At 42.1% G+C, this 25,635-nt stretch overlaps 1 protein-coding gene across 3 annotated transcripts in view; it reads right to left on the reverse strand.

Moving 5' to 3' along the window:
• LOC126284212 (protein argonaute-2-like) overlaps positions 1–25,635 on the reverse strand; it is a 210,182-nt gene that overhangs the window by 159,292 nt on the left and 25,255 nt on the right. For all 3 annotated transcript variants that reach the window (XM_049982981.1, XM_049982980.1, XM_049982979.1), the window contains exons 2-3: positions 22,262–22,307; positions 15,773–15,841 (exon numbers count right to left, since the gene is read on the reverse strand). In XM_049982981.1, the coding sequence (XP_049838938.1) occupies positions 15,773–15,841; positions 22,262–22,277 (85 nt within the window). In that variant the 5' untranslated portion in view covers positions 22,278–22,307. The remainder of the gene's footprint in view (positions 1–15,772; positions 15,842–22,261; positions 22,308–25,635) is intronic.

Below are 25,635 nucleotides of genomic sequence, written 5' to 3' on the forward strand. Positions count from 1 at the left end.
TTCTCTTCTCGTCTAAAATATTTATCGTCCATCTTTCACTTCCATACAAGACTACACTCCACACAAATATTTTCAGAAGCGACTTCTTGACTCTTAAATCTGTACTCGATGTTAACAATTTCTCTTCTTCGGAAACGCTTTCCTTGCCATTGCCAGTCTACATTTTATATCCTCTCTACTTCGACCATCATCAGTTATTTTGCTCCCCAAATAGCAAACCTCGTTTGCTACTTTAAGCGTCTCATTTCCTAATCCAATTCCTTTAGCATCACCCGATTTAATTCGACTACATTCCATTGTCCTCGTTTTGCTATTGTTAATGTTCATATTATATCCTCCTTTCAAGACACTGTCCATTCCGTTCAACTGCTCTTCCAGGTCCTTTGCTGTCTCTGACAGAATTACAATATCATCGGCGAACCTCAAAGTTTTTACTTCTTCTCCATGGATTTTAATTCCTACTCCGAATTTTTCTTTTGTTTCCTTTACTGCTTGCTCAATATACAGATTGAATAGCATCGGGGATAGACTACAACCCTGTCTCACTCCCTTCCCAACGACTGCTTCCCTTTCATGTCCCTCGACTCTTAAAACTGCCATCTGGTTTCTGTACAAATTGTAAATAGCCTTTGGTTCCCCGTATTTTACCCCTACCACCTTCAGAATTTGAAAGAGAGTGTTCCAGTCAACATTGTCAAAAGCTTTCTCTAAGTCTACAAATGCTAGAAACGTAGGTTTGCCTTTCCTTAATCTTTCTTCGAAGATAAGTCGTAAGGTCAGTATTGCCTGACATGTTCCATCATTTCTACGGAATCCAAACTGATCTTCCCTGAGGTTGGCTTCTACCAGTTTTTCCATTCGTCTGTAAAGAACTCTTGTTAGTATTTTGGAGCTGTGGCTTTTTTTTGCGAGGGGGGGGGGGGGTAGATTTTACTAATGCTTCCACTCCTTTACATTTCAAATCATGATTTACTTTTTACGTTTTTCTTTCTAGGATCAGGAGCACCTTCTCCCCAGGGGCCTCAGGGCACAGCTTCGGTTACCACAGCATAGTTACATCCCTGTGTTCATGTCAGAGCAAGAGAAAAATTTCTTCTTATTTGGATAGGCTTGGCACAGGAAGCAGCTATACTTTATTCATCATAAGAATAAACCTGATGCAAACAAACCCAAACGCAGTGACTGGTCAGCAGCTATAGTTCTCACACTGGTGCTGTTCCACTCGCACAAGTGGGTCCAACTTATGTATTGGATACCTAATTACTTTGTCACAGTAAATTAAACTTCAAGACATTCTGAGGTATTTTACGATGAATAATATTTTTCCTAATCATACTGTAGCTATGTAATATTTATTTCAAAAATTGTGTACAATAACAGTTTCTGTATGCACTACTTGTCTTCCGAGTGTGTTGCTGTTCATATCTATGGTGAAAATGGATAACATTGCTTCCTGCTTCGCAGTGAAACACATGCACGGACATTAACGGTGAGAAACAAATTGTTCCTAACGTTTTTCACAAGATAACAGAGAAAAATCAGCTTTAATACTTTTTGAGAAACCACATATAGTAAAAATACAAAACTGATGTAATATGCATGGCATATCAGTAGCACCGTAGATTGATAATCTTGTGTCCACACGGGTGGCAGTTCACAACACGTTGGGGTCTGTAATTTTTTGTGTCTGGTTTGAATACCTAAATCATTTGAATATAAAATTCATCAACTATAAGGTAATTAACTCATTCTTAAACATCATTTTTTAAGAAAAATGCACGTCTTCTAGTTTTTAGTTACCTGTTGCACGCTAGATTCTGGTTCTCACTGCAAATACAGGTTCTTAATCATCAATATTTTATGAAAGATTGTTGGATTTGAGAAAACATTATACAAATTTTTTAGAGAAAAATGAAAAATCAAATACTCTGAATACGCCCATTGCCTTGAAGGACGCATGTGGCCTTGAACGAGCCAGAGTGATAAGTGTCATAGAAAAGCAGAAAACAATAATTTTCATGTCATCGAACACACCATGCAAATGCTGCATATTTACAGTTATCACACGCACGTCAAGGTCATCAGAGCCCAGACACACGTGGACAAATTTAGTAAAATGGAAGGATACACGCAAAGAAAGTGAGAAAAGATGCAAATGCTGTACAAGAAAATAAAACGTAAGGAAACCAGAAAGGAGCATCAAGGATGTCACAGGAAATTGTCACTGGCTGGCCATCTACGTAAAATATGGGCGAGTCAGTCATCCTGTGAACAAATTAAGAGCCTTCCCTACAGTCTTGGTAAAAACATTGGACAAGCACCAGAACTTTAAAACTTTAACCACATTCTTTTGAGTATTTCCTAAAAGAGATGGCAGATCCGGTGGCAAGTCTGTCGCAGCCTGCTGGTCAGAAAATAAAACACAATCCAATAAAACGTGGTGCACAGTGACCTAGATGACACAAGTACCACACATTGGAGGGTCCCCTCGCCGGAGCAGGAAGCCATGTGCCATTGGACTGTGGCCTATGCAAAGCCGAGTGAGGAGAACCTCGTTCTGTCTATGGGGCTGGTAGGAAGTACACCACACACACGTTGTGGGCTTGACTGAACAGAGCTAATTGTCAGTCATTCCCTGCCACTCATTCTCCTACCGACGCATGACTCTTGAGCTCAACAGTGAGGTAAGTGCATGCAAGGGGATGGCACACTGAAAGACTTGCAGATCGAGACACGCCTCCTTGGCTGCAATATCTGCCCTTTCGCTCCCAGCGATGCTGACGTGCCCTGGAACCCAGCAGAAAGCCACCTCCTTTCCCAGTCGTTTTAGTTGGAGGAGGGCAATCTGGATGGTCTGGACTATTTTATGTGCAGGATACAAATGTTGCAATAAGTGAAGGGCACTGAGTGAGTTGGAACAGACAAGAAATTTAGGACGGGAAGAGAAACGGTGGCAGGAGTGCAATCTCTCTTGTACCGCACTAAATCTAAAATCACTCTGGGCCTCTGCAGTAACCAGGGAAGCAGGTGGTTAAAACCCTGGATTTGGGCTGTGCGGGCTCCACACCGAGGGACTGCAGCACACGTTGCACACAGATCCCCAATGGCATCGTGGCTCATGGACGGTTGGAAAAAAGGCACTCCAGAGGTGGACGAGCAAAAATATGGTGAGCGGGTGAGGTTGGAGCTGCAAGAAACTTACAAGCCTGGCACATTAACAGGAGCTGCCGCCGGATGGTAAGTGCTGGTTCTCCCACCTCAGCACTGAGGCTGGGTATGGGACTAGTCTGATAAACACCCAAGGCCAGTCAAATCCCTGCATGGTGGACTGCGTCAAGGATCCACAAATAAGAGGGCCTCGCTGACCCATACACCATGCCCCATCGTCCAGCAGTGAACACACAAAAGCCCGATAAAACTGGAGAAGACGCACCTTATCCACTCCCAAGACCTGTGACTAAGGCACTTGAGGATGTTCAGCATCTTCAGGGTTCTGGCTTTCAAGTCTCACAGGAGTGGCAACCATGACAATCTGGAGTAAAAAATGAGGCCCAGAAACCGCACTATGTCTCTAAAATATAGTATATTGTCCCTATATGCAAGGCAGGCAAATTAAAAGGATGATGAGAATGAGTAAAATGAACACAAACACACTTATGGGTAAAAAATTGAAAACCCTTCTTTGCAGCCCACTCCTCTAACTGCTGCACTGTAAGTTGCAACTGACGGCTCACTGTTGCAACACTGGAGGAGGAACAAAAAACAGCAAAGTCATCCACAAATAAGGAGCACCGTACTGGACTCCTTACCGTAGATGTTATACTGTTGATGGCTATGGCACAGAGGGTAACACTTAAAACACTGGGCTGGGGGACGCAATTCTCCTGCTCAAATTGATCAGATAGTGTGTGACCAACTTGGGTACGAAAAAACCGCTGAGACAGGAAAGACCGAATGAAAATAGGGAGGTGGCCACAAAAGCTCTATTGATGCAGGTGTGCGAGAATACTGTCTCCAAGTAGTATTGTACTCCTTACTGTTATCAAAGAATATACTGATACAGTGATGCTGACAGAGGAAAGCCTGCTGAATAGCTGCTTCTAGGAGGGTCAGGATGTCGACCGTGGACCGAAACTTTCGGAATCCACAATGAGAGTGGCTAAGGAGTTGCCTGGTCTCTAAAAGCCAGACCAGACAACAGTTAACCATCAATTCCAGGGTCTTTCCTAGATGGCTAAATGGAACTCTTCTGTCCACCAAGGGACAGGTCACCTCTGAAGAGGGCAGAAAGAGGTTGATATGGATAGATCAGCAGCATGATGGATCACATGCGAAATGTGACCCACTCATTTCTGGATGCTGTCACCGTGTTCAAACACAGTCAACTGGCCGAAAAGCATCCAGTTAGCCCTGCCAACCATCCACGTTGGTGGCTTCTGTTCCAGCAACACACCAAGTAGCTGAAGGCGGATCGGGAAGTGGTTGCTGGAATGAAGGTTGTCAGTGACCTCCCAGTGAACAGGGCTGGTGAGGACTGGAGAGTAGAGAGAGAGGTTGATAGCTGAGAATGACCCAGTAGCGCCACAGAAATGAGTTGGAGTACCAGTGTTTAGGACGTACAGCTCTCAAAATGTCAGGAGGCTCTCCAAAACTCTACCCTGATGGCAAACAGACGTTGAGCCCCACAAGATATTGTGGGTATTGAAGTCTCCCAGGAGGAGAAATGGTTGGGGGGAGTTGCGCGATAAGATCTGTGAGAGACTCAGAGTTACTGCATCCAGTGGAGGTAAATTAAGAGAGCAAACCGTAAGCCGCTGATGTGCAGAAATTTCAACGGCAACTGCTTGCAGGCCGGTATCCAGGGGAAGAGCAATGGAGTGGTGCACATTACTGACAAACACAGCAACCCTTCCTTTGGCTCTTCCCCCGTCAGGTCATCCTTGTGATATAGGGTATAGCCCCATAGTTCAGGGGCATCAGATGGTTTGAAATGAGTTTCCTGCAAACAGAAGCACAGAGCGCGTTGCTGCACTAGCAGTTTCAGTTCCTCCATGCGTGTACTGAATCCAATCATGTTCCACTTTATAATGGGAGCCATCTATCATCCTGACTTTCTGATGGGGAGTGGAGCCCACAATGGCTGGAGGCTCAGCTTTGGAGTGAAATGGTTGCCCCAATCCAACATCAAGCTCCATAGCCTCTAAAGAAAAATCGACTGATGTCAGAGGGGTCAATGTTGACATCGTCATGCTGTTTTCTGCCCATTTCCACCGGTGTTTTACTTTTGCCTTGGATTTTTTTCCCCTGGGTTGACTTTGCAGCCACAACTGCAGTTGAGGGTGTCGCAGAATTTGACAGCATACCAGATGGAACCTTTGGAGGGGCAGGGAGCTCCACAATCTCAGCAACCACAGCTTTTTCTGAAGTTCTCGGGGGAGGGACAGGTTTAGACAACTGCAGAAGCACAACTGCAGAAACACACACAGGTACTAGTGCCGACACTAGGAGCCTCTTTTTGTGGAGAAGCACCAGCTTTATGTGTGGGCTGTTTAACAACTGAAGTGAAGGGGGTGGCAAAACACAGGGGGCAGCATGGCTTTATACAGGTTTTTTTTTCCTTCAGTATAGGTGATGCGCTTCATAGTTTTAAGCTCCTGTATCTTCCGTTCTTCCAGATACACGGTGCAGTCCTGACTCTAAATGGGGTGAGGTCCAGAGCAATTTACACACTTCAATGGAGACGAACAATGGACATCGTCATGGGCAACCTGACCGCACTTGCCACAAGTAGCTTCTCCACGACACCCAAGAGTAGAATGTCCAAAGTGCTGCCATTTGAAACACCGCATTGGGTTGGGTAGATAAGGCCGCACACTTAAGCAAAGGAAACCTGCCTTAATATGCTAGGAAGTTTCGTGCTATTAAACGTCAGAATAAAGGAGTCTTAACAAGAACCCCATCTACCCTCTTCATGATATTTTGCATATCAACTATTCCTGCTGGAGTGCACTCATCTTCCAGTTACTCTCTGAGAGTGTCCACCAGATCCCTGCACATCACACCTTTGGTGTAATTCAAGGTGGTGTGCAGCTCAGTTTCGATGGCATATTCCCCAATGTATTGCACACACTGTAGATTCTTAGCTTGTTGGGAACAAGTAGTATCCACCAATAGCGTCCCATTACACAATCGCTTAACAGGTTTCAAGCTACCAGCAATGCCCTCGAGCTTTCTCGAAGCTGCCCTCTTTCCTTTTAATGATTAAAAACACATACTGACCACCAGCATGTGTTCTGTTACTAGTCATGAGACCCTAAGATTTCGCTCCTGAGTCAGGAGACTGTATACACATGCCCTCTAGTTGGATTGGGTATTGGTACCTACCAGCGGCCCACCATTTCCGCTGGAAGGAGGCAAAGAAGATTCTGAAGGATCTGTCTCAGTCCCACAAGCAGCTAGGGAACTGGAAGTCCATCTAGACAATGCCCCGCGTGCCTAGGTAAACTTTATACAACTGACATGCAACATGTTCCCCAGAGGTTGCCCGCTAACGACTGTTCCACTTCAACAGCCATGCATCTCGTCAGTGCACAGCACACCTTGAGATTGAGGTTTATATATTCCATCCTCGCGATCCAATCCAGGCAGTCAAGCCAAGCTGCCCATTTCCAGAGACACACAACGTTCCATTGCCAGGCCACACGGTGGTCGCTGAAGCATGCCCAGAGCTTATGGTGACAAGCAACTGGCAGCACTTACCAGTTCCCAGCTCAGGAACTCCAGGGTCGCCAAGTCCGTACTCAGCAAATGAATGCCGAGCCCCTGGGGGCTTACATTTTCCATTTAACACTGCAATCTGAACCCAATAAATTGATCTGGAGCAAAGTTAACGGTTTACTAGAGAGAAATAGCAAGACATTTAAGCAGCCAAACATACTGGAACCAACGCACAAAGCTTCGTGACGAATGATGGCAAAATGCAGAACAGCCCATCATAAAAGAGGAGGAGGAGAAGGAATTGTGGATTTTTTGCTGGCTTGGGATTCTGTAGCCAATCGGCTTGTTATCAATCTAGCAGTAATGAAATCTATTCCTCCGAGTCCAATATGGAAGGAGTTCGGAGATCACCAGACAACTGAATGCAATACTTTCAGTAGCTTCAATATTTAACTACACAGTGAAATCCCAGCAGTGCACTTTTACACTGCACACAGCTCACGTGGAAAAATTATCCTTTCTAAAGTCAGGAATTTTCATCACTCTTTTTTTCAATTATAATACAATGTTAGCCAAGATCGAGATCATGTTATATTTTCCATCAGGCAAACCTAAAAATTGTATCGCCAAAGTTTTACCATACATTATTTCTTTCCGTTTAAAAACTAAATCACATTTGAAGCTATATTTTTCTCTACTCTTCCCTTTTCACGCCTTTACTGCAACTGTTCACATCACTGCAGGTTAGTTGGATCACTTGCCTGGCCAGTGCTGTCCAAGTTAAACGTGCCGGTAAAGCTCTTGTCCCGCATTATCACCCAGTCTTGACTGTACTCGGGTGACAGCTTTCGCACAACATGAAATGAAATCCAACACGGTTTCAGAAAATCGAAAGATTAGGTAGTGTAATGTTCACATGAGGTTTATTCTTATGATGAACAGAGTATAGTTTATGCACAGTTTTACCGGGAAAATAAATATGCAGAAAGTACAGGGGAAAAATATTGTAAAAGAACAGTTGATTTTACGCAGTTTACACATTTTTTTTCTAAATTCTTTACCCCAAATGGTATGTCTGCTCCAATTATTTACTAATGAACACAGTGCTATTTGAACACCATCACAAGGAAAGTTAGTATGAGCAAAGAATGAGACCTGCATGTATGCTTCAACATTGCACTGAAAATGCTTAGCATGCATAGGCAGAGGGCATATACTGATGACACTCCATATCCTATTGCAGAGCATGCTCTAAACATATAATGACCTCAGACATGTTTGACCACACGTACCATCTGGATTCTGCCCCCAGACACTAGCTTCTCAACTCCATATGCAGGAATTGGCATTACAACATGTCCTTGGTTCTCAGGACAAACTTGGCCTTAATTTACATTAATTTTTTTTTGGTCTCAGCATTTCTTCTCAGTAACAATTCCTTTCTTCACTCCCTTTTAGTTTTCTATGTATTATTTTCTGACCTGCCTACTTTCTCCTACCCTCGACCTCTAAAATATACAATGCACTTAGCTTTCCACTCTTATTGACACATGCAGGACGATCTATCAGTATACACTGTCTCGCTTTTTACCTTATCCTCCACCTCTAAGCCCTCAGGTTTCCAAATCTTGTCTGGTGCAGTCTCAAACAATCAGTCCTTCCATCTCATTCAGTCTCCCCTAACTCAGGGTTCTGGGTGACTTCTCCGAACTCTTGCAATTTCCTAAGCCTCATTCGCCTTTTTCCTTCATTCGTCTTCCTCGCCTTTCCGTCCTTCTGCCAGAAAGAGTCTCTGGCTCTGAAAGCTTGCAACTGTCAATATCTTTATATGTGCCACCATCCAGTGAGTAGATTTCTTCTACATATCCAATTACATTATGTTTTCAAAAACTGATTGTTTACAAAACCACCGATTTTCAACAATGGATTTGACATACAGACTACAAATGATCACATGTACTGCAAACATTGTTGACTGTTGATGAGATTTTATCTAAACTGGAAAAACTTGGTCAACTTTCTTAAAAAAGTCATTTCTCAATTAGATTATAATAATACGCTTTAAAAAAAATCATCTGATGTAAACATTGCCAAAGTATCAATGGACTTAGTGAAAATTATTCTTTTCCTATCCTTGATGCCATCGGACATACTATTATACTGTTACAATTAAAAATATAGAACGTGAAAAATTAGTTACATATATAAGAGTGCTGAGCAGTCTCAGTCTCCCTCCCCCTCCCCCTCCCCGAGAAACAGTAAGCACAAAAGGAAAGTTTAAAAGAGTTCTATATTATCAGTTATCTGTGTCAAATTTCTTCATATTGTATTGCTGACATGGCTTAAATAGTGATTTATTTCATTTCTGAAGAGTTTGTATACAAGACAGTCTGACCTTGCGGAACTTCAAACAACTCCAGGAACCAAAGTTCCCATAACTTAAAACCATTAAATTGTTTAGCAAACTTGGACGCAAAGAGGATCCACAGTGATGTGGAGCCAATCTTCAAAGACAAGGTAAAGAATAAATTGGCAGCCTATGAGGGGGGAAAAGGTGCTTTTCTTCTGGTTGAGCTGATATGGAATGACCTGAGAAATACCATCATCACTGAAGAGTTTGGAACAATACCAACTTCTGAAAAACAAATTATCAACAAGAGCAAGAAGCAAACAACATGATTTTTCAGTGTGGATGGGGACTAACTCCCAAAGTCAGTCAAATAAATATCTGTGGAAAAAATCCATACCACATCAAAAATAGAAAAACTAACTGCAGGGACAGCATTTAAGACACTGAAATTTCACACATAACATCTCCAATTACCAAAAGGTTATGAATTTTAATGCGCTGCAAAATAACAGTACTAATACGGACTTCATAGCAGCACTGTGGTATACTTTATAAAGTGATGCACAATAATACAATGCTTTTGACACAAAGCAGAAAAATAAATTTTTGTATTTTACATTTCCCTCTTAGCAATTGGTCCACGGAGCACTGTCAGCTGCACAACTGCAGATAACATCAGGATTGTCCACAGTGTACGTCCATGTACAATCTAACATCAGCAGTTGACAAGAGGCGTCAGCCTCTACCTGCAGTGCATCACTACCTGATGTTTGTTTTGTTTTAGGGCACAAAATCAGTTAGGGTCATATGTGCCCATGTCAGAACTGTAGAACACAGAGACAAAGAGAGGAGTTAAAAATTACTACACGTTAATCCCAATCGACAGAAGATAAGAAAGTTAAAATCAGGGGTGCGGCGGAGGGTCTATAAAATATGCCATATTGCAACAATGGATAGAAAGTAAAATACAGTAAACAGCTTGCACAGTGTTCGCTAAAATGGTCAATAACTAAGACAGGAAACACAAATGAGAACGTAAGTGGATAAAAAAGGAGCTTTCCACAAGGAAATGGCAGACTGTCAGAGGTCGAGTACAATGAGAACAAAGTGGTGGGGGAGCACCACTTAATAAATGGTGATGGCTAGAAAGACAGTGCCCAATATATAACCTAGCTAAAATAATCTTGTGGCGAGAGGGCCGACAGGTCATCCAAGCTGCTGGGAGAGACTTAGTAACCCAGAGTTCATTCCCACGAAGATAGTACCTGTGGTGACGCCAAAGTGACACCACCTGTCGACAGACGGCAACACAGACTTCTTTGGACGGAATGTAAGAACTATTGGGCAGCAGCATCAGCGGCCTCGTTTCTCACTGGACTGACATTACCAGGAACTCACAAACATCACAGTGCCTCCATCAAGAGTGAGCAAGTGACAACTTTCCTGGATCCGTTGCACTAAGGGATGGACAGTGTACAACAAACAGAGGCTTTGAAGAGCACTAGGAGTGTCGCAGCAGATGACGCAATTGAAAAGCCTTTGTTGCCAGATGAACTGCGTGGCCTGATGCAGAGCGAAGAGCTCTGCTGTAAATACTGAGCAGTGTTTCGGAAGCCAATGCCAAAAAATGTTGGTGCAAATCACAAAGACATCACAATCAGTCCAAGAGCTACTAGTGTACACAAAGGTACTATCGCAAAGTTCCGTGTGAAGGTCACGAAACTGAGCAAGGCTGGGGTAGTGTCCTTAAGTAGAGAATAAAGGCCAAGGTGAACCGGACCACCGCATGAAGCCAAGGTGGTGAAGGGTTTACACCCACCGTGAAAGTTCAAGATAGGGTGAAGTTAAGCTGCCAGGGAAAGAGCTGCAAGCAAACTTCAGGACGCAACACAGAAGAGCAACACGCACCGTACTAGTGATCAAAGAAGTCATCGAAGGAGGAGATATAGGATGGGTGGCCGCGTGTGGCAGACAAACAGCACGCATATCTAATGAGGAGAATGTCACAGTGATAGGACAGCTGTAGTTTGGTAGCTTCTGCATACTGACACTCAACCGGGCTAGTGTAAAAGGAGCCACTGGCCAAACGGATGCCACAGCGGTAGACGGTATTGCGATGGCACGAGAGGAACGGACACGCAGATGTGTAAATGAAACACCCACATTAAAGTTTCAAATAGACAGGGTCCGGTACAAACTGAGGAGGGTGGTTCGATCTGCTCCCCAGGAAGTACCACTGAGGACACATAGGACATTGAGGGACTGCATTCTGCGGGCTACCAGGTAAGAGACATGGGAGGACCAAGAAAGTTTCCTATCGAGCACTAGTCCCAGGAATTTCATAGTTTCAACAAATGGAAGAGCACATGGCCCAAGAGTAAAGACAGTGGAAGAAACCAACTGCACCAGAAGAAATTCATACTAATGATTTTGACAGTGGAGAAACTACAGCCACTGTCTATGTTCCTCGACTGAAGACTATCTCGACATCGCTGAAGATTCAGCTCAGTGAGACAGGTCCTTGGAGAAGTGCAAGATGGCAAAATCATCAATGAAAAGGAAGCAGAGATGCCCAATGGCAGATAGGCCATTATAAGGTTAATAGTGATAGCAAAGAGGACGACGCTCAGGACGCATCCCCGACGCACACTATTTTCCTCCATAATGGTGTACGACAAGGCAGAACCCACATGTGCCTTGAAAACTCGGTCTTTTAAAAGTTCCTGAAGGAAACAGGGCATACGGCCACATAAGCCCTACGTGTAGAGACTACAGATGATACCAGTCCTCCAGCGTGTGTTGTACGCTTTCTCCAAATCCAAAAACATGGCCAGTCAGGGATTCCATGAGAAACCCTTCATGACATGGACTGACAAAGTGATGAGATGGTCATCTGGAGAACAGCGCACTCTAAATCCACACTGTACAGAGATTAGTAAATTGTGAGACTCTAGCCATTGTACCAGGCAGACAAAAATCATGTTCCATCACCTTGCAAACAGCTTGTGAGAGAAATGGAATGTTAGCTAGAAGAAAGTTGTTTGTCCTTAACGGGGTTAGGTATGGGTATGACAGTCACTTCACACCAGCGTCTAAGAAATGTGCTGTCTGCCCAGATGGAGTTGTACATATATGGTGGGAAAAGCGCGAACTCTCCACAAAATGGCAGCCCAAAGTGTTGGAGATGGCAATTCGGTCCACTGTGATATCGTCTTCTGCTGTAAGGCCAGAAATTGGGGAATGGCCCTTGGTCCCAGAGACCCATCGAAGGTTGGCTCATGTGACGGAAGAGACGCACCTGTTTATAATGAATGCAGTTTTCCATCACAGGATGACAATTAAAAACACAGAGAGCAAGGCTCCGTGAGCAAATTGCGTTGCAGCACGCCTCAGTCCACCAAGGGACAGGGACAAGAATGATAAAAAGAAAGTGTGGGGAATGGAACGTTCTTCAGCAGTAACGCTAACACTTGTTTGATATTCTACCTAGCTATCACAACTGGCGAAATGTTGTTTGTCAAAGGTTGCCAGGTAGGACTAAAGTCTGGTGTCACCCTTAGAAACCTGCCATTTGGGTGTGCACATAGGTTAGCAAACAGATAGCACACAGAAAATGGTCACTCAAGTATGTATCAGAAATAACAGACCACTGTAGATGATGGGTAAGTTGGGCAGTGCTGAAGGAGAGGTCCAAATGGGGATAGGTGTGTGTGGAGTCTGAAAGGAAAGTGGGTGCTCCTGTGTTAAGGCAGAGGAGGTTAAGTTGACTGAGACGGTCAGCCAAGAGGGCACCTCTCGGACAGGTTCTGGGAGAACCCCAAAGGGCTCAGTCCGCAACATTAAATTCACCAAGCAGCAGAAAGACATGAGGTATCTGCCCAATAAGCTGGAGACAGTCTGCCCTGGTGACATTGAATGACAGAGGGATGCAAATGGTACAAAAGGAAAAGGTCAAGTGAGGAAGGAAAATGCAAACTGCAAAAACTTGAAAGCTGGTAGTCAGGGAGACTGGTTGACTACGAACGTCACCCTGAATGAGCAGCATGACTCCCCCATGAGATGGAATATCATCCTCAGGGGGAAGGTCAGAACAGACCGGGAAGAAATGTGAAAGATCAAAGCGGTTGTGAGGACGCAATTTTGTTTCCTGAAGGCAGAGAACAAGTGGATGCTGCGATTCTATGAGCAGCCAAGAATCCTCTTCATTTGATCAAAGGCCACAAACATTCCACTGAAGGAGAGTCACAAGGAGGAAAGGGGAGCTGGGAAGAAATGAAGGGGTATCACCTAGACAGCTGCCGAGAGCCGGCCTTCACAGATTCACTGCTACAGGGCCCAGAGGTTGGAGGATCCCGTTCCGTGGGATTTACAGAGGCATCGGCAATCCCCTCCTGTCGATCTGCAGAGTCCGGGGCAGAAAAACAGTCGGCAGTACACACCGGCAACATGGAGGTTGGTCAGGCGAGGGTATCGCACAGTGACACCGTCAGAGAGGATTTGCGAGTTGGTGAAAGAGAAGACCGTTTGTCTTTGTTTGACTTCTCGGAGCCTTTCCAGTTGGCAGAGGAAAAGTCAGACCTCTGTCGACTGGAGGGGCACAGGAAGCCTTCGCAGGAGTATTCATTCTGACCTTTCCCGCTGGCTGTGTAGCTGGTGACTTCTCCCTGCGAGGCAAAAGTTTAGTAGCGTGTTGCATAGCTAGAGGAGGTGACAGGGACACTACCGTGACACTGGGTGATTTCACAACTGCAGTGCTAAATTATAGGTCACATGTCAGCGTGGCCGTGTCTTTTGCGGAGCAAGTCGTAATAAGAACAGTACTGTTGGTGCCAGACGGTAGAATGCAGTGTTTCGGACTAGCCGACAACTTGCAAGCCGCCGTATAACACACTTCTTCCTTTACCCGGATCTCCCGGACAGCCCGCTCATTGAGATACGTGGGACAATCTCGAGAGGAGGTGGCATCATTGCCATAGCAGTCGATGCAGTGGGGAGAAGGAGGTGGACAATCACCCTCGTGCACATCCCAACCACAGGATACACATTTGGTCAGGTGTTGACAAGACATTCGAGTGTGAGTGAAATGATGACACTGGTAGTAGTGTATCAGGTTTGGAATGTATAGTCAGACTGTAATAACTTAATAGCCTGCTTTGATCTCAGGCGGAAGCACCACTATCGAAGGTGAGGAAAAGAGTGCCTGCGGGCACTAAGGGTGCATCTATCTTTTTCATCGCCCAACAGACGGCAGTGACACCCTGATCAGAGAGGTACATTTGGATTTCTGCCTCAGTCAGACCATCTCCAGCCTTGTGTAAATAACACTGCGGGAAGAATTCAGAGTTCTACAGGCCACGAAAAGAGGAGGATAGCCGTGGAGAAGGGAAGCGGCAAGCAGCTGTTGTGCTTTAGAATAGGAAGTGGTCTCCAAAAGCAAACTGCCATTGCATAAACCAGAGCAGGATTTCATAGGACTGGCAATTTTATCAACACATTTCTGAATAAGGAACAGATTTACCATTGCACAGGACTGACGATCTTCTGTATGTTAAACCATGAGGAACCACGGTGCAGCTAGGAGGGTCTTTGAATCGTGAGCTTCAATCCATTTACATTTGGTAGACGTGGACTCCAAATATGACTGGCTCATTTCGAGAAAATCCTCAACGATTGTTGACATCTCCGCAGGTGCGCTCTTTCCAACTGGGAGCCCTCTGTCAGAGGGAGAATCACCCGCCTAAAATTATTATTCACACCTCCTGACCACCTGACAGAGGGACCAATCGGCAATTTGGGAAGGTAGCAGCTCAAGCAATTATCCCTCCCTAGGCCTGGCCTGTACCAGGGGGCACATGCAAACCCTACGTGTCAACCCGAGCATTGGAATTACCCGTCACACCGTCACCTGTTACGCGTCAGACACAGTGTATTTTCTACAAATCCTACCGAGAAATACAGTGTTGTGCAACTCATTTTCAGAGAGAAGATACATGTGAAATATGACTTGCCAAGATAAATTACTCGATGAATGGCTCCATTCTTACTAGAAATGGCCATTATAACAAACAACTGGTTTTTAGTTGCAACTTTTTTCATCTCCAGTTTAAAATGACTGTTAAAATCACTCTAAATAACCAGTTTCTGAAATAAGCAATTTCCAATTTTTTACACTATTACTTCCACCAATAAACTTAAGACATCAAAAAAGAGACTTAAAAATTCTACGATTTCCTCAGACTTCTCCATTATGGGTTCCAAGATACGTAGATTCACAATACCAAATAAAATAAGTAAATAAAAGAAAACTTAGTCCATTCAGAGCTCACTCCTTTTCTTGACAAGCAATGAGGGATCCCATAATACTAAAATATTTGCCAGTATTCTCCTATTGATTTCAGTTTTTTAAATTTCTCCTCAAAAATCATTAGGGTGTAACAAATAGTTCTAAATGGAGGGAACAAAAATTACAAAATTTATTTAAGATGATTCATAACATGCGACTTTCAGTTTAGGTTCTTGTCAGTTCTGTTCCATTTCGTAATTTTTCCCAGACTGGTTACTCCCAACAGTGTTGTCAGGTCAAGCATAGTACATGATTGCAATTATTGTGTTATATCTAAGGCTATTAGCAGAGAACAGGTTAACGAGTATTTACATTTTCACATCACGGCATTTATGCTGGCATACAACAGGACTTTTACTCACCTTCTTCTTTTGCTGGAGGTCTCTGTGATGTAGCACTGGCCTCCTCTTTACCGGTCCCAGTTTTCTTTTCTGCAACATAAACGAGTTTTTCAAATGCTGAACTCGTTAACTCTCACACAGGCATTTACAACAGTTCTACAATGAATACAAACACAAACTGGTGCACACTGTGGATATATTGAGTGTCCCTTCCACTCAGTTACTAAAGAATACAGCTCACTAGCTAAGTAGTATCAGGCTACCAATCCGAAGGTTTATGATAATATCACTAGCCCCTCACTGAATCTTCCACTTTTGGCAGTTATCTGATAATGCAAAAGAGGCAAGCTAAACTTCTCCCTTGATCTTCATGTTCACAATGACTCTAGCTACAACATGATAATGTTGTACTGTAATTGAACTGTTTTTGTAAAAAACTTTAGCAGTAAATTTGTTTGGTTTGCAATGTGCACATTACCACTCCACTTTTGAGATTCTGATAGATTTGCCAGCCCCCATATATAATCCACCTGATGGATTAATGACAAGTGCCGGTGTGGTTTTCAGGCAATACTGGGCTAGTAGGCATGTCCCATATCTCACAAGTCACAACACTTTCACGTGGATAACATTAGACACAGACAATGTTGTTGTTGTTGTCGTTTTTGGTGTTGTTGCTGCTGCTTCTGTCATCAGTACGAAGAATGGTTTGATGCAGATCTCCATGCTACTCTATCTTTTACAAGCCTTTAGACCTCTGAATACTACTGCTACCTATATCTTTCTGCATCTCTTACTGTGTTCATCTCCTGTTGTATCTCTACAATTTTTACCTCGCACACTTCCATCCAGTACCAAATTTCTGATCCCTCGATTCAGATTTCAACCCCATGAAGACATGGGATATGGAAAATAATGCTCAGAAGGCATATGAACCAAAATAAAAGGGACGATGGACCAAGAAAGCTGACAATACACCATCTGGTTCGCACAATGCAAATGCGACTACTGTAACAGTAGCACTGAGGAGCTGACGCACCTCCAGAACAACTGATTTGCTATGCAAGGAGAAAGCCAATGTAATGGTAATGCAGTGGGAGTAAATAAGACTATTATTTTCAATTATATGCAGAATATTTCAATAAATCTGGATATGTAACAACACTGCCCAATTAATAAGTGATGCATCCAAAAGGGGGCGACTAAAGTAAATTAATCTGTAGGATAAGGGAGTATGTGATGTTATTGCAGTGACTATAAAACTGAGACAAATTTACAAAAAAAAACTTGGCATGTAAGAGCCCACTTATCAGTATGATGTTGCACCCCCTCCTCTCCCCCCTCCCCTTCCTGGATGCACATGTCGATTCGGTTGGGAAGGGTGTCTAAGACATTGTATCCTCTCTCCCTGATATCTTAGTATGAAATTGACATGATCCCTGGTATTCTAGGATGGAGTTTATGTCCGAGTTGGTCCCACAAGTGTTCTAGTGGGAAGATATCTAAGTTCCTGCTGCCCACAGAAGCACCTCAAAATCATGCACACAGTTCATAAAAATGTGGGCAAGCACTATACTGACAAAAAATGGCACGGCTGTCACACGTGAGGTAATAAGAGGATGCAAAATGTCCACAGCATACGGTCGTGCCATCACAGTTCCCTCAATAACCACCAGCTGTGACCTGAAGTCTTATCCAATGGCTCCTCATATCACGAAGGAGTAACACCGCTGTGCCTCTCCAAATTACTGGAAGAATGGGAGCATTTTCCAGGTCGCTGCCTACGGTCATCTGGTTTCCATGTGCCAATAATACTGTCTCATACTAGTACATGGCACCTCCGTGTCATCCGACAATGTTCAAGGTTCAAGCTCCTTGCGTACCTTACCATGCCTGGTAACAAAACCAAATTCAAACAACTCTAATGTACCTTTGGTGGCTGTCCTCTCTGTCAGAGAGAATTTTAACTATTATGTAAAGGATATATTGTTTCTCACAGTAAAGGTGACACTTGCAGACAGACACGAAGAAAAGACTATTACATATAAGCTTTTGACCAAAGCAATCTTCAGAAAAGAAAAATGCACACACTTTCACACACGCAGAATTCAACAGTTATGCGTCAAATGGGTGCGACAATTCGGACAATTTGGGGAAGGGGGAGGGCTAACAGGCTACGAGAGGGGAAAGAGGAATCTGCATTGCCTGCATACATGCTGCTCAACATTACATGCTCGATTTCAATAGCTGCTTCCTGACCCGGGCCATCTGGATCCTCCCCTCCACCACTAGCTTTTTTTGAACTGCACAGATAGGTGTTATCCTGACAACACATTCTCCACTACTAAAATCATCCCGGCCTCAATCTATGCAGTAACCTACTGTCCCCACACCCTCTACCCAACTGTTTCCACCTCCTCTATCCTTTCACCTCCTCGCAATTCGTCTCCCCCTCACCCTCATTGGCACAGCTCTCTGCCATCGCATCCATCGGCCTTTTTTCTCTACTCTGTTCCTCCTCTTTCCCTTCCCAGCCTCCCCCTTCCCTCCCCCTCCTCCTGCTGCTGCTGCTGCTGCTTTGCCTGGTGTCCTTATCCTGCAACCTCTAGCCCTCGCACACTGCTGGGCAGTGCCGATTCCTCTTCTCCCATGTGTACTATGCTATCTCTCCCACTTCCCTGCCCACTTCCAGTTGTTCCAGTTCGACAAGTTTCAATTGCATTCTATTCGGAGCTGCCAGAGATAGTGATCACGTATGTGAGGTGTGCTTGCTTGTGTGAAGTGTGTGCATTTTTCTTTTCTGAAGTATGTTTTGGCAAAAAGCTTATACGTAACAGTCTTTCCATTGTGTGTGACTGCACCTCAACTTATCTTTATGGTGATTAACACTATATCCTTTTCATAATATTGTTGGTATTCCAACCTGCACTTTCCATTGACTGAAAATTTTAACACTAATCACTTACATGCCTGCCACTGGTGTGTATGTATACAAAATTACACTGGCATAGAACCCTGTGTTCTGAGTGCTTCACTTTTTAGTCAGGAAGTCAACTTTTCGAAAGAGATCAGTTGATAGTAAATAACAGCTCACTTGAGTGAGTTACTTTGCTTGGTGGTTAAAATGGTAGCTACGTCAGAAAAACATTTTGTACACTTTTCAAACTATAGTTCAGGGCAGGAAATGTGCACTTAGGAATACAGCCACATGGCTCGTGCACGTACTCTGTTGCAATCAGTAGTGGACTAAACATCTGTAACGACAGCACATCAGTTTTTCAACTCGTCTCATTCGTATCGTTTCCTATGGGAGAATGTTTTAGGTAACACTTATTTTGTAAATTTGTCAAGCATAACACTGCATTGAAATCTTACTTCTTGGAGAGCTAATTATTTCTGGCAAAGAATAAAACAGTCATTTGTTTGACTTTAAAATAATCAGAAATTAAGTTACTTTTAGAAGACACATAATTTAGTCTCACCTGCAGTAAGACATGATAGCAATAATACCTACAGAAAACCAAATTTCACACATTCTAACTAATAAATGCAGATACATTAATATATGTTATCAAAAAATTATTTTTGGAGTTTGTATTGCAACCAGAGGTGTGCCTGCTTATGTACCTACATATGTTTGTTTTACTTTCTTTTCCGAGAAGGCTTTGGCCAAAAGCTCAGTGACTAACAATCTATTCGTTGTGTCTGTCTACAACTCAATGGGTCATCTTTACAGCAAGTAGCAATTTATCCTCTGCAATTAAGTACATACTTAATGAAATGAAAATGATTAGTATCCATTATGAGCTGCTTGGTGGCAGATTTGGTCCATTTGCACATAATATCTGTCTTGCATAAAGCCAGAGAGAAATTTATTAATGTATCGATAGACATGAAACACCAGTATGAGAAGACTTATTAGATAAAATGAGAGGATTCAGTATATTTTATTTCAAGAACACTAAATAATTAAATTCCTGAATCTGAAATTTCACCATGATAAATGAAAATATTTAACATCTTGGTTGAAAATAATGCTCTCTGATACTGCCATACTTAGGTAACAATGTCACTGAACAACAATCACACACCACAACTGACTTAATGATTATAAAGTTCTTTTCTACAAGTGAAAATGATTAACTTTCTTAACACAGAATTGTTAGTTGAAACTGCATATTTATGAGAAGAGTACTTTAAAGCAATAAGAGAACAATTTTTCTTTTTTTTAATATTTCCCGATATGTAGTGTTTCATCAAGTTTCTTACTAGCCTGATGCCAATGAATTAATCAACACTGCAATAAGCACAAGCCACAATTTAAAGAGAAACAGCTAGTACAAACAGGATCAGCTTCACTACAAATAGAAAGAGTAAGTTTCCATTTACGTTTCCCTAACAATCTATCACAAAAACCAGAGCAGTTCCACACCCATTTGGCTGCCCCATCCTCATTTAAATCCAAGCTCATGCTCACTGCCCTATGCTTCATTGGACAGATGTTAAGCTCTAATCTACCTTCCACTAGCATAAATATATTTGGGGCAAAATTTTAATTGATACAAGCTGAAGAGGAGTTGATCACTCCACTTTAGTAATCATGCTTACTGCAGTACAAGTCACAATCTCTAAGAGTATGGAAATAACTGAAAGCACAGTTACTTTTTTTACAGCAAAAGTAAGTGATATTTGTGGTTATAAAGGGAGCTAGGGAAAGTAATACACATTTTAATTGCTGCATGAAAAAGTCTCCTTATTCACAATGAACAATATATAATTTGAAAAACTTGATGTCTAGAGGACTGACATGATTGAGTCTCTAAAGATATTTAAAACGTGCAAATCTTTTTTGGTCATTTGTTACAATTCTTGTTAGGTATGCAACTTTGGCAAATAAATGATTCGTTTATGGACAACACGTTTCTTAAGCCATTGTAATTTGCTGAGAATGCCTTTCTACACTTACCTAATCATTCAAGCAATGCCTCACTTATAATGGATACAAAATCACAATCCGCACACTACTGACCTCGCCATGCCTCGATCAAACTAACGGAAGGGTCCAATGTCTTCGCACAGAATGTAGCTGTGACAGAAACAGCTGGACGCAAGTGTTCTGGATACCTTAACACGATTCCACAAAACTTGTAGTACTGGATTTGCTTAGTGGAATATTAATAAGAAAAACAAAAGTTCTGAATAGGTATTAAAATCCATGCAGAAGAAATAAAAACTTTGAGGTTCGCCGATGACATTGTAATTCTGTCAGAGACAGCAAAGGACTTGGAAGAGCAGTTGAACGGAATAGACAGCATCTTGAAAGGAGGGTACAAGATGAACATCAACAAAAGCAAAACGAGGATAATGGAATGTAATCGAATTAAGTCGGGTGAGGCTGAGGGAATTAGATTAGGAAATGAGACACTTAAAGTAGTAAAGGAGTTTTGCTATTTGGGGAGCAAAATAACTGGTGACAGTCCAAGTAGAGAGGATATAAAATGTAGACTGGCAATGGCAAGGAAGGCATTTCTGAAGAAGAGAAATTTGTTAACATCGAGTATAGATTTAAGTGTCAGGAAGTCATTTCTGAAAGTATTTGTATGGAGCGTAGCGATGTATGGAAGTAAAACATGGACAATAAATAGTTTATACAAGAAGAGAATAGAAGCTTTCGAAATGTGGTGCTACAGAAGAATGCTGAAGATTAGATGGGTAGATGAAATAACTAATGAGTAGGTGTCGAGTAGGATTGGGGAGAAGAGGAGTTTGTGGCACAACTTGACTAGAAGAAGGGATCGATTGGTGGACATGTTCTGAGGCATCAAGGGATCACCAATTTAGCACTGGAGGGCAGCGTGGAGGGTAAAAACCATAGAGGGAGACCAAGAGATGAATACACTAAGCAGATTCAGAAGTATGTAGGTTGCAGTAGGTACTGGGAGAGGAAGAAGCTTGCACAGGGTAAAGTAGCGTGGCAGTGCTGCATCAAACCAGTCTCAGGAATGAAGACCACAACCACAACAACAACAACAACAACAACAACAACAACAACAATTTTCTGCACACTTTTGCAACTAATTTAAAACATTACGACATACAAAATAAACAACAGATAAATAATGCAAACAACAAAAACAAATCAACTGTTTTGTTAGACATCACAAGTGTCATCTACAACTGACTCTTGCAACTGACACCTGAGGTAACACAATGGTGAACAGATAGAAGTTCACACTCTGGTTGTTACTATGATATCTTTCCTGTAAGCAACTAATTGGCAATCACTTAGTTATTTCAGTCTAGGTAAAGGAAAATTAAGAACCTTTGGTGTGCTCTGAACCTAAAACACTGCTTTTACAATCAATTTAAAAACTGTTGGGGGGGGGGGGGGATGAGCAGCGGTAAAATCTTTTTAAAAAGTATGCTACACTTGTTGATATACCTACTCTGATACATTTAAACAATAAAAGAAAGTCTGACAAAAAGCTTTCACAATAGCACTGTACTTACTTTTTCCTTTCCCCATGTTGACTTAGCTGACAGTGAAGAACCAAATCTGAAATAAGACAAAGATAAGTCAGTTTCTTGCTCAATGAAGATACTGCTACCCACTGATCATTTACACGAGTGATTTATTTGTATCCATCTAAACAGATTTTAGATTTAGATTTAAATTTACTGTTTACTGTTTACAATTTAACATTATCTATTTCCGTCTCCTTGTCCACGGAACAGCTGGCTCCCTCTCAACTTAGCCCACGTCTTTCCAACTGTCCCAACTACACATCATTGTTATCTCAAGAAAGAACATACAATTCCAAAAGCTAGGATTACTATTTTCTAATTAAAGTGTTTCTATTAGCAGTACTAACAAACTATGTCTGCTGATGGAAATTGCTGACCAGCTACTCTGACTTAATTTTAACCATTTTCTAAACTGAAATTTTAACTTTATACAATTGTTTTACATAAATTGTCATTTATGGAAACAGGATTTGCCGTAATGTATCTTTTGCAATAAATGGCCACACTTTCACAACACTTTTTTTTGTATCAGTGACATTGGGAGGTGAGATAAGTAATCAAAGATAGGAGTGTATCAATGTCATTAGCCAACAGTACAGTGTCATCTTTAAACCAATAGCTGGGCCTTCTCCCATTTATTCTTAAGCTGCTATTTTCACAATTTTTTCTATCATTTCTGGGACAGCGGAGAACAGCTTGCCTGAAACCAGTTCCTATATAGAAATCATTCGTTGATTATCTTACTACTTTCACCAGTACTAGACAAAAGTTTTCAGACACTTAGAATGTAAATCCAAAGAAGGGAGTGGTGTGTGTGTGTGTGTGTGTGTGTGTGTGTGTGTGTGTGTGTGTGTGTGTGTGTGTGTGTGTGTGTGTGTGTTTGCAAATGGAATAATATTTGAACCTTTTTCTTTTTACAGATGACACTGTAGTGTTTGCACCCAGTGCAGATCAACTACAACAATAAATGGACAAGCTTTACAGAGCAAGCAACTACAAGAGAAATGAAATAATGTGTAACAATAGAAAATTGTGCAAATCAATGGTGAAGTCATACATATAACACAAATATAGGTTTTTATATTTACTAGATAACGGATAGACAAAAAAAAAAAAAGACATGTACTGTCAGCTCATAATGAAAAAGCCATTATCTTAGGAAACAAAAATTTTATGGAAAGTTAAATAACCTGATTTTGAATTAAAACTTTTATGTTGTATCTCACCTAAGCTTTATACCTTATTTTCACATCTAATTGTAGCATTTTACACTTATAACTGCCAAGGTTTTTAATGAATATCTTAAAGTCTTTCCTTCTCATCCTGTACAGTATGTCCCGCCTGACACAGGGTTCTGGGTGACTTTTCTAAACTGTACCCCTTTCCCTAAACGCCTCTAGTCCTTTTCCTTCACCCCTCTTCCTCCCCCTTCAACTCTTCTGCCAGAGAGCCGTTGGCTCCAAAAGCCATTTGGTGGGTAGATTTTTTATCTATCCAATTACATTGTATTATCAATCATTGATTATTTTTGTTGCTAACTTAAAGATTAAAAAAAGTGTACATACTAAAGTGATTAATGTCTGCTTTGGTGATGAAACCAGCTGCAAATCACTGAAACACTTGCAACAAACTTCACACATTATGATTTTTTTTTGTTCATTTAACATGGTTTCTCTCACTAGAGCACAGCACATAGGTTGTTACCTCTCACTGGCTTACTCATATTTGGGATGTGAGGTTTTTACTTAATAATGCAATAAAAATATTTCATATTTTTTAAATATTTGGTTTTCATTCTAAGTCAATGAAATGGTAAAAATGGCCTTGTGTATTTCTGGTAAATAAATTAAAGTTTTCAAATCTAAATTTCCAAAGTAAATGAAAAGAACAGTTTTTATTCAAAGTGTGGTCAGTTTTGCCTTGTGGCAGTGATATAGACTTAAAGCAAACAAACCACTCAAAATCAGAAGTTGACTCAACAAGAAAGAGCTGTACATCAGGAAACAACAGATCAGGGAACAAGGCTGGAAGACCCTTTATGCACTTTAAGCCTGGAAGGTTGTTTGGGTTGCTAATCTAAGTAGTCTTCTTGGATTGATTAATACCTGCTTTTCTTACCTAACCATGAGTGGCATTAAAAGGAGAAGCATTACACTCAGTAGTAGTGGCGACAGTTCTTAAATACATTGTGGGGGGGGGGGGGGGGGCATTGCAGCAAGAAGTTGGATGCCCCGCAGTGCAGTATATCATCTAGGATGAGAGACATTCACCCTTCATAGCACCTGATAGCAATAGATAATACATATGGAGGGATGCGCGTGAAACACTATTATGTGTTAAAATGGGAAGGAATTATACATGCAGGTTCACGGAATAAAAGGTACTAGCACACACCAGTTCAGGGGCATAGCGCACTGAGTACCAATGGGCGTTAGATAACCAGTAAATGGCACCATCTCTGCACCCACTCCCTAAGCCACCGAGATCAGTAAAAGTTTGAAATTATATTGTAGTATCCGTCCTCAAAGACTAAATCATAATCAGCAGCTGCTCCACCACTGACCAGTATTTAAGGAAAGTACTTAAGTCCAATTTCAGTTCTCGTCATAGGTCAGTTATGATGGTGTTTAAGTATATGAATCACTGTCAAAGGTGTTCTATGTGCACACTAGGAAGGGGAAGGACAGAGGAGGAAGGTGGGGGGGAATGTGTGCTGCTGCGAGAGGTTTGAGTGCGAGTTTGATGCAACTGATACATAAAAGGTGTAAGATGAAAGCTGCTTTGCAAGAGGCCTGCAGAGAAATACATCACTCTTTAGCGATCTCTCTGACCATTTCCAGTTTGTCAGTATGTGTGGCATCTGGCATTCCATCTCTCAAACACAATGTCATGTGTGCCCAAATGCCAGTGCCTGGCATTCTCAATTTGTAATGTCTCCATTTCAGTTGCGTCCCTGACGAGCCTGTCGGCAAGTTCATTGCCACGGAGACCCAAGTGACTTGGCGTCCAAAGAAAAGTTAGAGATTCCCGCTCTAAGGAGGCCACGTAATAGTTCATGAATGTTGGAGACCAGCACATTTCCTGGGTAGCATTCATCTGCCATCTGCTCCAGGAGTCACTACATACACGAAAATTCAGGTTTTTTTGAACTCCGATGTGTCCGAGAGCTTGAAATGCAACTTTCTGTTGCATAGTAAATTTACGGTGAAAATTCAGTAGGCAGCATTGCTCAAACTCCTGCACAGACAGGAGTATGCAACAGTCACGGACTTGAGAGCCGTCTTTATATGTGATTTCATAAGGTGGATGGACAATCACGATATACAGAGAGAAATATCAGCCAACATAAGTAATTGGAA

Source organism: Schistocerca gregaria, chromosome 8 (assembly GCF_023897955.1).
Source record: "Schistocerca gregaria isolate iqSchGreg1 chromosome 8, iqSchGreg1.2, whole genome shotgun sequence".
Lineage (NCBI taxonomy): Eukaryota > Metazoa > Arthropoda > Insecta > Orthoptera > Acrididae > Schistocerca > Schistocerca gregaria.